Source organism: Trichoplusia ni, chromosome 23, assembly GCF_003590095.1.
Source record: "Trichoplusia ni isolate ovarian cell line Hi5 chromosome 23, tn1, whole genome shotgun sequence".
In the NCBI taxonomy this organism is placed as follows: domain Eukaryota; kingdom Metazoa; phylum Arthropoda; class Insecta; order Lepidoptera; family Noctuidae; genus Trichoplusia; species Trichoplusia ni.
The window spans coordinates 2198996-2214565 of NC_039500.1; the positions used below are offsets into that span (position 1 = coordinate 2198996).

At 38.2% G+C, this 15570-nt stretch overlaps 4 protein-coding genes across 4 annotated transcripts; 3 read left to right on the forward strand and 1 right to left on the reverse strand.

Annotated features, from left to right (window-relative positions):
- Window positions 1–52: 52 nt before the first annotated feature.
- LOC113504788 lies at window positions 53–10178 on the reverse strand. Its single transcript, XM_026887231.1, has 5 exons — window positions 9012–10178; window positions 8698–8772; window positions 7985–8114; window positions 1342–1501; window positions 53–840 (listed from the first exon to the last, which is right to left on the reverse strand). Exons 1-5 carry the CDS (start codon window positions 9132–9134, stop codon window positions 669–671), a joined length of 660 nt encoding a protein of 219 aa, XP_026743032.1. The 5' UTR covers window positions 9135–10178; the 3' UTR covers window positions 53–668.
- Window positions 2017–4648, forward strand: LOC113504783. Its single transcript, XM_026887222.1, has 2 exons — window positions 2017–2174; window positions 2443–4648. The coding sequence occupies exon 2, from the start codon at window positions 2446–2448 to the stop codon at window positions 4594–4596; it is 2151 nt and encodes a 716-aa protein (XP_026743023.1). The 5' UTR covers window positions 2017–2174; window positions 2443–2445; the 3' UTR covers window positions 4597–4648.
- Window positions 4875–7453, forward strand: LOC113504785. The gene is made up of 5 exons (XM_026887226.1): window positions 4875–4893; window positions 5446–5565; window positions 5908–6011; window positions 6246–6470; window positions 6855–7453. The coding sequence occupies exons 2-5, from the start codon at window positions 5481–5483 to the stop codon at window positions 7398–7400; spliced, it is 960 nt and encodes a 319-aa protein (XP_026743027.1). The 5' UTR covers window positions 4875–4893; window positions 5446–5480; the 3' UTR covers window positions 7401–7453.
- A 2606-nt stretch (window positions 10179–12784) lies between the features above and the next one.
- Window positions 12785–15529, forward strand: LOC113504718. Its single transcript, XM_026887130.1, has 5 exons — window positions 12785–13199; window positions 13471–13609; window positions 14085–14244; window positions 14620–14806; window positions 15165–15529. Exons 1-5 carry the CDS (start codon window positions 13123–13125, stop codon window positions 15319–15321), a joined length of 720 nt encoding a protein of 239 aa, XP_026742931.1. The 5' UTR covers window positions 12785–13122; the 3' UTR covers window positions 15322–15529.
- The last annotated feature ends 41 nt before the right edge of the window (window positions 15530–15570 follow it).

Sequence of the window (15570 nt, forward strand, 5' to 3'; positions counted from 1 at the left end):
TAAGACTAAAAAAACCTTGGGATCATGTATAATTTATAAAGAACCTCTTTCAATACGAAATTGCTAATGAATATGTTAATTACATAATATTATTATTTCAATCATATATTTAAAATTATAAAATTAAATCACAAAAGCACGCACCTCTAAATGCACAAAGGTATTTCACAAATACTAGGAGTCTAGAAATATGAAGGCACTAAAAACATGTAAGAAAACAGAGTGAAATATTTATGTTAATTCTCTTTTTACTATTTGGCTAACAAAGTAAATTAGTGTCTGGTTTTATAAAAGCAACCTATAATTTCATCTACGTACTGTGCCGAATAGGGTATAATAAAATAGGGTGAACAGAGCTTCAAGGGGTTAATAGAAAAAAGTACTCTTTTGGGTGCGTCTTGCGTTTGGTTAAAAAAGACTGATTAAATACAAAATAATTATTTTATGAAATGCTGCAGAATCTTCATAGAATAATTTTATTTTCCTTATTAAAAAGGTCAAATAAAAATTAGATTCTACTCAATCCTCTCAAATGTCTCTATTCACCCCATTTTACCGGTACGTCTTTATCAGCAAATTTTAGCATTAAAGAGCTAAATATTGGCTAAATACCATCCAAAAGCTAAGATCAAAAACTACACTACAAATAAATACGGCTAATCTACAACCTAGTCAACATCTTTCCTATTAGTGAAGGCTGCCAGGTTCCTCATGATCACTGGGAGGTGGTGCTCCTGTAGCGGGCAGGGCCCGAAGCTGCTGCAGCTGCGCCCGTGCCTCCCGGAGACCATGGCGTCTTCCACTGCTGAGGAGTTCACTAATGATGACAGGAGCTTGTTACTGTAAGATAGAGGATTTGGGTTAAAGGTTGTCGTGACCGTCAGAGTTGCGCAGGTGTAAAAAACAATGGTGCGCTTTGAAAAAGGTAAAGATGGTAAGTTTTTGGTTGGTGCAAGTATGCTTTAGAATTTCCGCATACCAAAGTCCAATGTGTGACGAGGCACGATTTCTGTTCCTGTGGTACAAGACCCACAAATGCTAGTTTCTAAGTATGAGAGTTTTAGTGCGTGTGATTCACCATATTACGTTCGTCGGGTCGTTTTCCAGAACTTATTTCTCCGTGCCGCATGCCTCAGCGTGGGTCAAAGCTAGTAGCTTTTGAACAAGCAAAATCAGAAAGTTGAAAAAAGTGAACACACAAAAATTGGACAAACTCTTCAGTTATATAAAATTAATACAGATTAATTTATAAAAAAGAACGAAAGTACTACAGTTTTGCAAGCATAAATTGACACTTGTCAAGTACGACACGATTTTGGCAAGTTAAATAATTATCCTTACTTTACAATTTGGTTCATTATCTCCCTTTGGTCTGTGATGTCTAGCTGGGCTGCCCAGCATGCGACTCTTAAGGGACAGCCTCTGAACCCTTGGGTGTTCGAGAGCATCTGATTCGCGAAGTCTAATACAGCATCAGTGCTGAACTCGGCATTCTCGAGAACTGAAATAAATATATATACTTTTTAGACATAGTCCTGTTATTGGAGCAGCGGAAGATAAATCTCGACCACGAATATGAGCTGATGATAATTAAAGATATAGGAAGGGAAGATGGGAGTGGCTGCAACTCTGACAGTAACGGTGATGTAATACATTAAATAGGGTAGTCTTAAGATAAGGGTAAGGGTAGGCTCGCGTTTAGGTAAACTGCAAAGGATAGAGAGGTTTGCAAGAAAAGGTCTTTGCCTAGCAATGGGGTCTGATAAAGACCATATAAAAAAAATATTACAAATATCGAGGTTTTAGCCACTGCTTTATTAAATATCAATATATCAGAAGGAAAACAAACAAACTTGTTCCATTCTCGGTTTCTCTGCCTTTACAAGATACTCATTCAAAGAAATATCTGAGAATGTACCAATTTGTGGCGCAAAAACTGACAAGTAACATGTTGCGAACTTTAAGAAGGACTGGTCAAAAACTAAAGCCGCCGTTTATAGTTTTAAAAACTATTTGGCCACGCTTCTATTTTCAAGAAGCTACACCCATCAAAAAATGTCAGTTGTATAAAAGGTCAAGAAAAAATCACAAACTTTCGGGTTACAAAATAAATTATCAGTGTCAATAGTTATGAATTACTTTACATAGCACGGAGCACATAATTGAGATCTATCGTAAGTTTCCTGTTTGTATATTTTTTTAGGCTAAGTTACAACTGCTAATAATTTTAATATTCGGTATTGACATAACACTCATCTCGATATGAGAGGTAGGACATTATACCTTACACATAATGCATTAACAAATTTTAGAGCTTTGTGTTTTGTGCCGGTTTTAAATGTACTAACTTAATAAATTCACATTAAGTATATCTGACGGCGAAAAATACATTGTAGAGAAGAAATGAAGTGAGTATTCTGACAAAACTGTTGAACTCGGCAGGTCATGGAGCAAATGTACCTGATCGAGATATTCGTAGACAAAGTGACTATATTCACTACTGAGGAAGACGAGAGCAGCGCTAATAAGAACCTCATCATCAAAATAAGATTTGGACCTAAAACGCAGTTCATTATCAAGGAGGGCCAACTCGCTGTGAACGAGGAGAAACCAGACGACATAGTAGAATGCGACGAAAATGGACGAAGACAATGGACGAGAACTATAAGAGTTGGTAAATCTTATCTGTTTCCTTCATACCCAGACACAATACTGAATATATTGAGCACGTTCCCATTAGAAATAGAAGTTTGGAACGATGATGAGAATGAAGTTGAAATATTCGTTGGAGTGGGCAACATGCATTGGGACACGCAGTTCTATTACATGTTGAAAGAGTCCGCAGAAGCTTGTAAGATTCACGAACCGTTGTCGATTAAAAGCAAAACGCCTTTAATGGCCGAATGCTGTTGTAGGCAAGCTGGAGAGATCCATTTCATCTTACGATTAACAGCTCTAGGAGACAGCATCATAACAGAATTCCAACAACTAATGAAGGACCCAGAATCATTTGTTTTTAGAACAAATAAAGCACCGAGTATGTTTCAATGCAAGAGAGTTGAAGGCGACGATCCCAACTTTTGTATGGTGGGCAGTCTTTATGAGACGACAACTTTGGAAGATCCAGATATATTAGATAATGCACAGAGAAAGATTGAGATATGCACAGAGCTGCAAAGCTGCGGACTTGGACACAGTTCAGGACCGCTGGCTTGCGAGCATCATAGTGACAAGTCTGATAAACCGAGGAAGAAATATCCAAATCAAAAGATCAGAATTGGAGATATCACAGGGCCATGTGGTAATGCAAATTGTTTACTTGCTCATAAAGTGAGGACATACATCAGACATCTAGATAGTTACAAAGGTAAAGCAGCGGCAGCCGGCATCTCGGACCTCTCGCCGGCTGAAACCAGTAGGAAAGTGTGCGGTTCATGTGTCTGCAAGGATGAGCGCTGGCACAGAGATGAATGCCCTGATGAAAAACCGCCTAAAGTGAAGTGCGCGGGCTGTGGAGGCATGACTAAGGCCGGTGACACCTGTGAAGATAGAAAAGCGAAGCATTACAACACCGGAGCTACACCCAAAACCAGTGATACGCAAGTTAACTATGTATTTAGCAACACAAAAGTGTCGCATTTTAGACAAGCCATGTATGGTCGTGATTACATTGTCGAAGATTGTTTCAGTACAAGCTATAATAGCCCTATAAGTAATAAAGCTTCTACAAGCCAAAATACAGGTCGATTACAAAATGTGGGGTGTTGTTGCCGCAGGGTAGAAATAAACGATATAGTATCAAAACCTCCGGAGAGTAAGATTACAATGTTCAGCGCGGGAACCAGTAACCCGATGGTATGCCACATGGAAAACAACGCCGCAAGAATTAACTCAACAATGCATAATGTTTCGACTTACAACGTATCACCTTTTCACTCATCGGAGCACCACAGTGAACGGAAGCAATCCAAGCATAAAATACAAGTTTACAATTGCACCGAAATCCCCGAAGAAAAAGATTGCAGATGCTCTCCAATAAAACCGTCACCACCTTGCCGAACGTTTGATTGTGACTGTATGACAGAAACAGCAAATATAGTAGCTAGGAAAACGCATCGTCCGTACTGTCCCTCTTACAAGCATAAAGTCAACTGTCCCGTTACAATGATGCATGAGGAAGAAGAGCAAAAGAAACTGGAGGACGAAGAAGACGAGAGCACTCCACTGCCGTACGGCTTGCCGCCGATACAGCTGGGGCCGTGCCCCATCATGGGGCGGCCGTGCACCGTGCCCGACGGCTTCTCGCGGATGTACAAGAACGCGCAACTCCCGCAGCAGCCACCCAGCTACAGCGACGCCGGCAAAGTGTGCTGCTCTAAAGAATACCACAGAATAAAGAAAGCGATCAAAGAATACATGAAATATGGCAAAGACAATGATTTCCGTTGCGTCAACAAGTTTAACGTGGATACTGAGAGGCGGTGTTGCGATAAGGAACAACATCTGTTGTCCCTGTTGGGAAAGTCATGTTGTGGTGCTCACAAAATGTCGATTCGAGAAAAATTTGGCAATCAATGCAGCAGTGACAAGCAGTGATCTCATTGATGTTTTATTTTGTAACCTGATTAGACCTTTTACACAATTGAAACAAGTGTTTTATTTTTGTCCGTAAGTTCAACATATCTTAACCGATTATACACCGATTACTCCGAGATTTTTGGTAAATTTCAAACAGGTGCTAATTGTATGTAACTTATACCAAAAGCTTCAAATAAACCACAAAATAACTATAGGTACACCTCTTGATTGGAATTTCGAGAAATACTATTAATTTTATCGATCACCTATGTCGTTCAAAACACACAGCCAAGTCTCAACTCCATATTTTCAAAGGTTAGTGCTGTGCTTTTATGCTGTTGCAGGACACTACATATTTAAATTATCTTTAGTATTTTAGGGAAAACCCCGTCTTACTTTCCAATTTTGATAGTACAATATTCTGAATTATTTCGTCACATTTACCGAGTTAAGGTTTGGCTGTCATAGAATGAATTCTAGAAATCACATGTCATATCACTAGCTAAGTTGCTTATGTATCGTACCTATACATACATATTTTTAAATATTATCCATTAGTACGTATGTCCAGTATGAAGAGTAGTTCTACACTTTTATTTACAATCGACTTCAAAAACTATTTTATGTTTATAACCTCAGACTTCGGAGTGAATGAGCCATAGAAATCGAAATAATATTAATATTTAGATTGCTATGGGATAAACCGGTTTTGTTGATGATGAGTAGTTTTTTTATTGGAAGTCGGTTGCATGCTTTTATTCTTTAAAAAAAAATTTTGATACATGTAAATGTGCAATAAGCAATGCACAAGCATTTAAGAAATTGTCTCGTATATTAATGCAATTAAATTATGACTTACTTTTTAAGTGAAACAAAAGTGAGACAAAATTTCTCGAAGCAAAATGGGGGAGGAGGAGGACAATGACAAGAAAAGGAAAAAAAAGAACTCTTCCAAATACAGCTACAATTTCGGAGACTTTTATCCAGGTAAATATTGTCTAAATCTAGTTTGTCCTTTAGCTTGCAAGGAAGACAGTTAGCATGGCCCAGCATATTTGTCCTTACAGTTCAAGCTGTTCTCGTACTGAATGTGGACAAAATCGGCTAAGGTAAAATGCACCAGAATTTTACTTAATATGTATCTATATATATTTAACATGGGCGTTTAGTTTATTGAAAAAGATGTGAACATTTACTTTTCTTTTAGTTTTATGCTTCAGTTTTGGTTCTACATTGTAAGGAATTAAAGTAAATATTAACTTGAACCATTTCGTTAAGTCCTATTTGATAATCGATACATAATTATATTTTTTGTTTTTGTATTTTCAGGTGTCCAGATTGGTCATAAAAACTGTCTCTACTACAAGCCAGGCCTGCCCGTGCCGTCTAGCATGGGCTGGCTGTGGAACGCACAGGACGTGCCAGGAATGAAGGTTATTAAGTATTAGTATCTTCTTAATCATTATTTCTTAGAACAAGCATTCGTGAATCACACAAATGATTGTCTAACGTGGGGGTCGAACTCGCGACACGTCATGCTTAGGTGGTTTGGCGTATCGCGCAGATCGATAATATTCGTAAGATCCTATTATTAAGGACATCAGTTATAAGTCTTAGAGAAGTCCATTGAATTTGTTTAAATTTGAACGAATCATTTCTTTACGCAGCCCCGTCGAGGTTGGTCTCCCGGCGTCATTGGCAAGAGTGTAGCGAAAACGATGACGTTCAAGTTTGCCAGAGGAGGACCAGACAAAGATAAAAATAAAAAGAAGAAGAAAAAAGGGCACAGACCAGGCGCGGATGTGGGTGGCGGAGACTCTGAACCAGACGAACCTTTGGAACCTAAACCAGCTCTTAAGGTTCAGAGAAAAGGAGACGTTTTTACAATACAGGTATTTAATATTATTTATACATTATATTATATATATTAATGCATATTTTGCGGTCGCAGTTATATACCACAAATATGAGTGATAGCCAAGTGGTAGTGCTTTTTTTAATGTGCGTATTACAAAGTTATCAGAACTTGTTTAAAACGGTGACATAAAATATCGTAAAAAATACTACTATACTTGAGAAATTGTCAAGGGTGTGCTAAGCCACGTGAGAGGACTATAGACCCACAGAAAAAGAAAACAAAAATGCTCGAAGATGCTTCGAAAAAGATGTCGTCAATTCCTTTCACTTTTTTGCTATTAGAAAAAAAAATCTGTTAATTTTCAACTGTAGGTACTATGATTGAAACTATGACTCAAAATATTCATTTTTATTTTTAGGTCAATCCATTGAAAGATTTGACGGAGATTTTGCCAAACGAAGATCCATACGTGGACTGTGATCCAATGATCTTCAAAATTATAAAGAAGCGAAGTCCAGAAGAGCAAGCGAAGGTTGAGGCGCGGAAAATGGTTAAATTAAAAAAGCAGCGAGACGGCGAGATTCGGAAAGCATTGGCCGAGGCTGTGGAGGACATTTGCAAGTGTGCTTACATGGATGTGTACTGTAACGACTTGTCCGCCATCGATAAAGTCATCGATAGCTGTCCAGCATTCAAAGATCCTGATTGCATTTGTCAGGAGGAGTCTTTGAGCTCCTTATCGAGTAATGCAACTTGGGACATTGAGTATACGCCTCCGTTTGGCTGCTTTGATTTAGCTCCGAGGAAAAGGAAGACCTATATCCATGTGGAGACTCAGTACATACCGGCGGACGCGGGCATCGTGGAGCCCCCGCCTAAGCCCAAATGTAGAAGGTCCTGCGCCTCAATAAGACCCAGAAAAAGAGTATCCAAGAAGAGTTGCTGTGGTCCTTGTGCTTGCTGATTTATTGTTATTATTATAGTTTAGTTTGGATGAAATTACTTACATACAGCTGACAATGTTTTTAATCTTCATCGAAGCAAAAAAAATTGCTCGCTTTTGGAACTGACTATCTCATTATAGCCATTAGCCTAAAATGTACGCATGCAAAAGCCTTTACTTTCTTCTTAAACTTATCCCTAAGATAAGCCGTGAATGAACAAAAAGGGAAGAATTAATACTTTTCCCACTATCTTGGCCTCTCTTTCACTAATGGCTGTCGTTTGTTAGGAACCATTCAATGGTAATTTTTGTCCACTGGTTTGTTGGTAAACGTCTGATAGACTACTACTTTAAAAATTAACGTTAGGTACGTGTACACGTAACTGTTTGAACGCACTTGGGTAACTTTAATTGAAGTTTGTACCTCTTATCTTACACCAGACGCATCACGGCAATGTTCTTCAATCTTCAAAATAATTTGTATCCAAATAATTTCATAAAAAAATAACGAAAAAGCTCATCACTAATTAAAAATACCGATCTAAAACTAACTTTATCTCCTGAGTTTAGAGTTTAAATCTCGTAATAATTCTTCAAAAACTCACTTCTTGCGTATCTATAGTTTGTATCCTGGACGAAGCTCTTCAACAGGAATGGTATGACGACGCTGGTGCCGAGGACCACCGCCCCTCCAAGTGCCAAAGAGGCTGGGTTGATGTTGATTGTTGGGAAATCCTGGTCGTTATGTAAAGAAAGAAACAATGAATGACATGACCACTCCCTCTGAAAGTGTTACGTAACTAGATACTGCTAATTAAGTAACAGTTGCAAGGTAGGTTAAAATGGTACAAGTGAATTATTCGAAACTGTCAAATAATGGACAAATGATTTGCAATAAAATTACGAGACAAATTGAGATGAACGCTATTGTAAGTTGTAACAAATTGCAAACAGTAAGCAATTTAGATTAAATAAGTATTTTTTAGGGAGTCTATCGTGGCGCATACTGTTGAATTAGTAACACTAGTAAGGCATTTTTTTAATTCAGTTTCTACTGTCTTATTTGATTGCGTGTCATCAGGTGAAAGATAGAATAAGCAGAAGAAAGTGATTGGGCATTTATCCGCCCCTTTTTTATGACATGATCAAAATATTCAGTTAACATCAAGGGAGGATCGCAAGGATCTCAAGAATATTGGGCGAAGAAAATTTTCAATAACGTTTTAGTATTTTCGCGTTCGTTTTGTAATTTACACTATAGCCTGGATGCGAAGTAATTTCTTTCTTGTAAATAGATTTAGAATCACAGGAGACTTACCAGAAGTCCAAATGCAGAGTTCACGGTCTTCTTCACCGGTATTGTCAGGAATGGAATATTGAATGCCAAATCTACCTGAAACCAAGGAGTTCAGTCTTAGGATAGTTAATTTTTCTTTTCAAGGCCCTACTGTAATAGGTGAAGATTTTTGTAAGCTGCATTATTATGTGGAAGTATCAATATGGCATTATTCTTCTTCGGTGTTTCATTCACCTTCCTGTTTTGTACACAGGAAACTTTTCAGATAAACCAAGGGCCCATCGTTTTCAGAAAAATTAAGAACTAGAAAAATATTTTAAATTATGGAAACTCACTCTAATATCTTCCTCAATCACATTGAAGGAGATAAACCTCCCTTGTCTGCCTCCATCCCTCCTCCTCTCATCACTATTCACCGAAATCACCAGAAAACACAAAACAAAGAACACTGTAGACATTTTGAAGAAAATCACATTTTTAATTAAGCCAATAAACTGTGAGTCTCGCGCTGAACTCCAAGAGCGTTTGGGACCATTTTATGTTGAATTCATTTAAAATGGTGCAGGAAATCAATGTGCATGACCACAGCGAGTTTCCGCATGTTGGCGGAGACAATGAAATGAATGTTACAACTTAGAGACTCGTGAAATTATTGTAGATAGAGTAAGGAACGTTTAGAGGTGGCAAATAAGAAATTAATGGACCGCAAATTTGAGAAGCTACGAATCTCTTACGAAAAAGCGTCTTAAAAACTTCCCTTCTACGCTATTTGTATGTTGTAGTATGTAGTACTCTAAAACATGTTTAGACTGGGCACGGTTACACTGTAAGTTCTAACAAATATTTAAACAAATTTCTCAAAAAAGCAATACTCTAATACAAAACAATATTTCGGACCTCTCGATAGAAATGGTCAACAGCTGATGATAATTAAAATGAAAAGTCATTTAAACTCGAATTTAGTATTATAAAAATATTGCTTCAACACCAAGATCAACCTACCATACCTGAGTTATTGAAGCTGTCTCAATCATCGTAACGGTAGACCAGTCTAGAAAAGTTTTGTGAATCGTTAACTTAGCCTAGACTCAATTCCTACTTTCTTTATTACAAAACTCCACTCTGTCTGTCCGATCCACTGAGTATTTGCCTGTTCTAGACATTGTTATATCTATATTCAAACAATTTGTACCGTTTTCACGCTTATGATTCTCGCGATGTCTTCTTCCAGATAAGCTCTGCACCGACATTAGGGGATCCAGTAAAAGTACCTCACTAATGATCATGTTTGTACAGTTACAATGAACTTTTACTTTCGATGTACACTATGTACCTGTGATTTGTGAAAAATGTTACCAAGGGGGGGGGGGGAGTGTGACTATTTCTGTGAAGGAAAGAATCTTGAAGTGGTAAATAAGCTGGTGTGATTAATACTTTATTTTTTAAAAGGACTCCCACTAGGGGGTTCACAAACGTACAATTAACATGCACAAAGACACCCAGACTCATAAGTATTTGTAAACACAAACGCTTGTCCTGCGCGGGGATCGAACCCGCGACACGTCGCGCAGAATGGGTTTGGCGTGATGACCTCAACCACTCGGCTATCAGTGCAGTCCCTTAATAGGAACTAGTAATTCATCCCCTGAGTTTGTTTCGACATTTCTTCTCATAGAAATTCTTCTCAGTAGTCAGATAGGAAATGTCGGCTCCAGCGTTCTCACAAAAGACATGTAAAAGTGATGAAATATCCTATTTGCAGAATAAATGATTTCATTTCATTTCATAGTCCTACCTACTTACTTACCTGTTTGGCTGATTATATACTTTCTGATTATTAACATGGTATCTTGGTGGCATTGCGGTTTTATCGGCGGCATTATTAGAAAATTGAAATTTGTAAACACCAGGCCTGCAGTTTGTCAGCGTGGAGATCAATGCTGAAACTTTCCCTTTACGGAAAGAACGTATATAGGCTGATATTATTTTTGACATAATTATTAGCTGTCCCGGCGGACTACGTACGGCCTAACAGTCGATGATAACAATGCAGACAAACTCTTCTTTTTGCAACTTTTTCATATTTTATCACCGTTAAAACCTTGGGCTTTTATGAATATTTAAGACCTTTTTATAATTTAATAGATATTTAATTTGTCAGCGAGGAGCTCGTAGCTAAACTACAACTGCACAAGTTGATAGATCACAGGTTAAGCTACACATGATACGGTCGGAAACAGGACGGATGACAATCTATGTCATAACGGGTTCATCCGTTTCTTTTTGGGAAGGTGCGTTAAATTATTAGGTTCCGTCCATTTATCGTCTGTCATTTAAACACATCTGTGACAGTCGTAACGGGTAGTCAAAAGCTAGAATATCTTATAACCAGTTTGACGAATAGTGCGAGAGCCCACGGCCAACGTTTTTCGTTATACATATAATTTAAGAAATCTTAAATTTCGTTAAACTATGCGACATGGTTTTGGTCGTGGACTCTCGTACTAAGGCTATCATGTTGCCCAGGTAACTGGGTTGAAGAGGTCAGATAGGTAGTTATTCCTTGTAACACATTGGTACTTAGCTGCATCCGGTTGACTGGAGACTGAAAGCCGACCCTACCTTTTCTTGCACTACCTATGAGAGATGAAGCTCATTAAGACTGGTTGAAAGACGTTCGAATTTACAAAGTTTTTGTTTTATATATCCGGTAATCTCATAATGTGGGACACATTACTACACTGGCAATCATCTTCTACCATAAGTTGAATACGGGTCTCGGTCATTAATATAAGAAGTTTAACCGATATAAAATAGGAGGATATTCTCAACTCTGCAGTTGTAGCGGATCTGATTTGTATAAACTGACTAATCTTAAAAGCTTGCTTCGTAATTTATAAAAATATAGAATAAGAGATACTTATTTAGCCCCATCAGTAATGAGAAAATACCATTTTACACCTAACACACTGTACACCTAATTAGTTTTACTAAGCTATCCTGTTGCCCAGGTTGAGGAGGTCAGGTAGTAACTCCTTGTAACACGCTGGTACTTAGTCCGGTTATACCCAAAGCCGACCCAAAGATAGTTGGGAAAAAGATAGGATGACGTCATCATCCTATCTTTTCATCAATTATAATTATTTCAGGTTTAAACTCTGTACAAGATACCTAACTTTTAATCGTCCTCAAAATCCGTCGCCTAAAACTCGAAACCGACCATTTCGTTAACATTGTTAAATCAAACCATTGTTTCAACTCTACTACATTATGACGACGTTATTTTGCAACACAACAACATTCAGAGCCACCGTTGATCTTGAATGCTCGTATTAGAGACAATGCTCGCGTTTCACGCTCTGAATCAATCATATTGTGCTTATGATTTCTTTTGCGTCCTTACTATTGTCACGGAACACTTTATAGTACCATAGTAGAAGTGTCAACATATGTTTTAAATATGTTCATCGATAATGTTATTGTATGTGTAACAGTCGTTATCACAATTATTGTCTTTATACTACGTAGAAACACGCATAGTGTTTTGAACTGCTTGTAAACTATTTAATAAATACAAGAATTTGAGGTAGGAAAGTTGTACAAAACAACTGTTTGTTTTCATGTGATCAAAGGTTTGTGTTAAGTTAAATCATCTGAAAATATGGCGCTCACAAAAGGTTTATCGCAAGGCGGTTCATATTCATGGCAGAATCTGTAAGCTATTGTAGGATGGCAGTTGGCATTTCTCTTCAAATTGCAGGAATAAAGTAAAAAAAATAACAAATCGCTGGAATCGCGCCGGCAGGGAAACGAACCCAGCCCCATGCCGGACGGCGCTTTCGTGCTCCACGCGTGCCTAGCCTTAAAGAGATATTAACAAGCTCTGTGGTGCCCATTAGAGCTGACGCCTGCCGGGGCAGCGGGGTTGTCTGAAAGGGTTACCGCGACCCCGGTACATAAAGGGCAAAGGAAGACACGGGGTGGGAATCGAACCCACAACTAATAAGGCAGTTACACTCACCAGTCACCATGAAGAGCGCCTTCTTACATTTAGTTAAATACATATCATTCACAAAAATAAACTGGACATTCCGAAGCCTAGGTAAACAACACTGAAGCGACTCCGCTTACATCCAAACCCAAGACAATAAATTAAAGGAAGCTTATCAACTTCCAAATGGAGCAAAATCTTCAGGTAATTTCCTAAGAAAGTGAGGAATGTAGGAAACATTACAATATGTAAGTCAGTAGGGAATTAGCCAGTTAGCTTCCTACAACGATAAGATCAGTCCAAAAGCGTGACGTATTGCAGTAAAAGTATTACACAATTCCACATGTGACAATGGTGTTTCCCCATATCATTGTGCTGGGGCATGCTACGGAACGCCCTGTATATAGACGTATGCGGAATTGGAAGACGCCAGTTATACCCAAGAAGCTGGCGAGATGGGTCTTCAGGTAGTTTCAAGCGTGGTCCTCGTGGCTTGTCTGGTGCTGGTCGCAGGGGAGTACAGGAACGATGGGTAAGATGATTAGGGATTCCTGATAATTTGATTTTGAGAATTTAATGTATTCCATAAGTATCAAAAATATGATAGAATAACTCAATTATAATAATAATATAATAATTTTACCTGAAGAACATTACATCATTAATTAAATAAAAGTAATTGAATTGCGTCGGAGTTCTTTGGAGGCAGAAAAATTAACATCATTTGAATAGCAGTACTGTATATTCCAAGTTATGATATAATAAGATGGCAATATTGTTATCGATTATAGTTTTGATTTCAGAGGCTTTATGCCGAGTTTCCAGCGGACTGAGGACCAGCTTGCCGAACCATCAGCTAGAGTGGACAAGAGCAGGGACGAGAGGGACAGCCAAGCAGATAGGACGCAGAGGTTCGGGATATCCACTTATGGCAGTACTGGGGTGAGTCTCTACATCTCAGTAGAGTTAGGTTTTTTGGATGATGATATTCCCATATTTCTTGTTTTTGATAGTAACTTTCGTGAGGATGATTCATTATTAAATGATACAACGGTATACTCACGCGTATTTATCAAGATTGCTTGACTAGTTTCGGACCCAACCGGAGTCCTTAATCATAAGCTAACGCGGCGGGGTCGCGAGTAGGACTTGAAAACCGGTGCATCATTAAATAATATTCCTTGTTGTCTGAGGCCAAGCTTCGGTTATTTCTGTTATTTCTCTGGAGGATACTTTGCTTATTAATCTAATGTTAACTAAAGTCAGTTTCCACCAATCTTTTCCTAGCGTTTTTCTTTTGGCGATTTCAAGGAAATAATATGTGACAGAATCTTGCTGCAAATTAATGATACCTAAAATATGTACGAGAATTTTGAATAACCTGAATTGAACCTTACCAATAATTTCCTATTCCCAGAGCGGTGGATACGGCGGTACAGCACCAGGCTTGTATGGACCCGTGAAGATAGACCTGGGCGGAGTTCTGATAGGATCTATACTGGGATTCGGAGCCGTCATCATCTTGCCCAAGATCATACACGCCTTGTCGTATAGCTATGGTGGGGGATATGGCAGGAGTGAGTATTGTCCTAATTTGAGGATAGTTACGGAGTAAACTTATCATGTGTGCGTTGAGGTGAAGACTGCGGGTGACAGCAAGCGAACAGAGCTAGTATTATTTATTTGTGTTGAGTAATCTATTTAAATGGTTATTTAGAACTTCTAATGTTTTTAAATATGTATTTTAGCTCTGTTTGTTTTGGTTCTTGAAAGTACGAAGATTATAAGTTAAAAAAAACTTGCAAGAGAAAAAATTCCCTTCCCAACTCTCAAGATCAAAAGGCACTATTAAAGCGTTATAGTATTGACATTAGACGGTTCCAAAATATTATTCTTGTTCAGAAGAACCGGAAAATTGAAAAATCATTCATATGTTACTTTTTCCTCTACAGGCTTGGACTCAGACTTCAGCCAGGTATCCGACATGTTTGGCAAGATCGACGAGATCCTCACTCGATACAACGTGGACTCCACAGCCTGCATGCAGCGGCTCAGCTGTTCCTACGTGCAGCTGGCTAACGAGAACATGATCAGTGGAAATGGAACAGATTTTGATGCTCTACTCTCATCGCTGTCGAAGTAAGATTCTACATTTTTTGGATCCTTGCTTACAATAGGAGACGAAAAAAATATTAGTCTTAAAATAAGTACATTTCAAGAAAAGGATGATAAGGACTTGTCAGCTATGTAGACTTTAAGTTTCTATAAACATAATTCTTCTTCACTTGCCAATTGCCATTCATTCATCGGCCATTGTAAATAGCAGAATTGGGGCTCTGATAAGTTTAATGAATTATATCGATATTCCGGTGAAGCAATCGCACCCTGCGCTCAGTCTAAGTGCAAAAAAGATAAGCTATAAAATAAATCTGCTTGTTAGATTATACATAGTTACCTGGAAGATATTCTAGCTTTCTTACAATCTTCATTATTTCAGCAATTCTCTGGTGAGCCGTATGCTGGAAGGAACAGCTGTATTCGAGGCGGTGTCCGCAGGGCGCTCTATGGATTCCGACTGCCACGCCCTCTACCCCAAATGCAAGCTCGATAAGAAAACAGTCGTCAAAATCCTCACTCAACTTGTACCCTCATAGAGTAATAACGAAATTATAGTGAAATTTTAATAAAGATGTTTTTTATAAATGTTGTTTTAGTTGTGTATGTACTGAAATTCAATACTGATGAACGGAGTTCGCTTCAAAATTTTGTGGCGTGGAAGTTATTCAAAAATATTTAACTTATTAAGGTGTTATGATTTTTAATACTGATTAAGGAATCAACACAAAATAAAAATAACAAAAGATTTTCATCTGCTTAAAAATACCACACGTGTGTTTGATGGC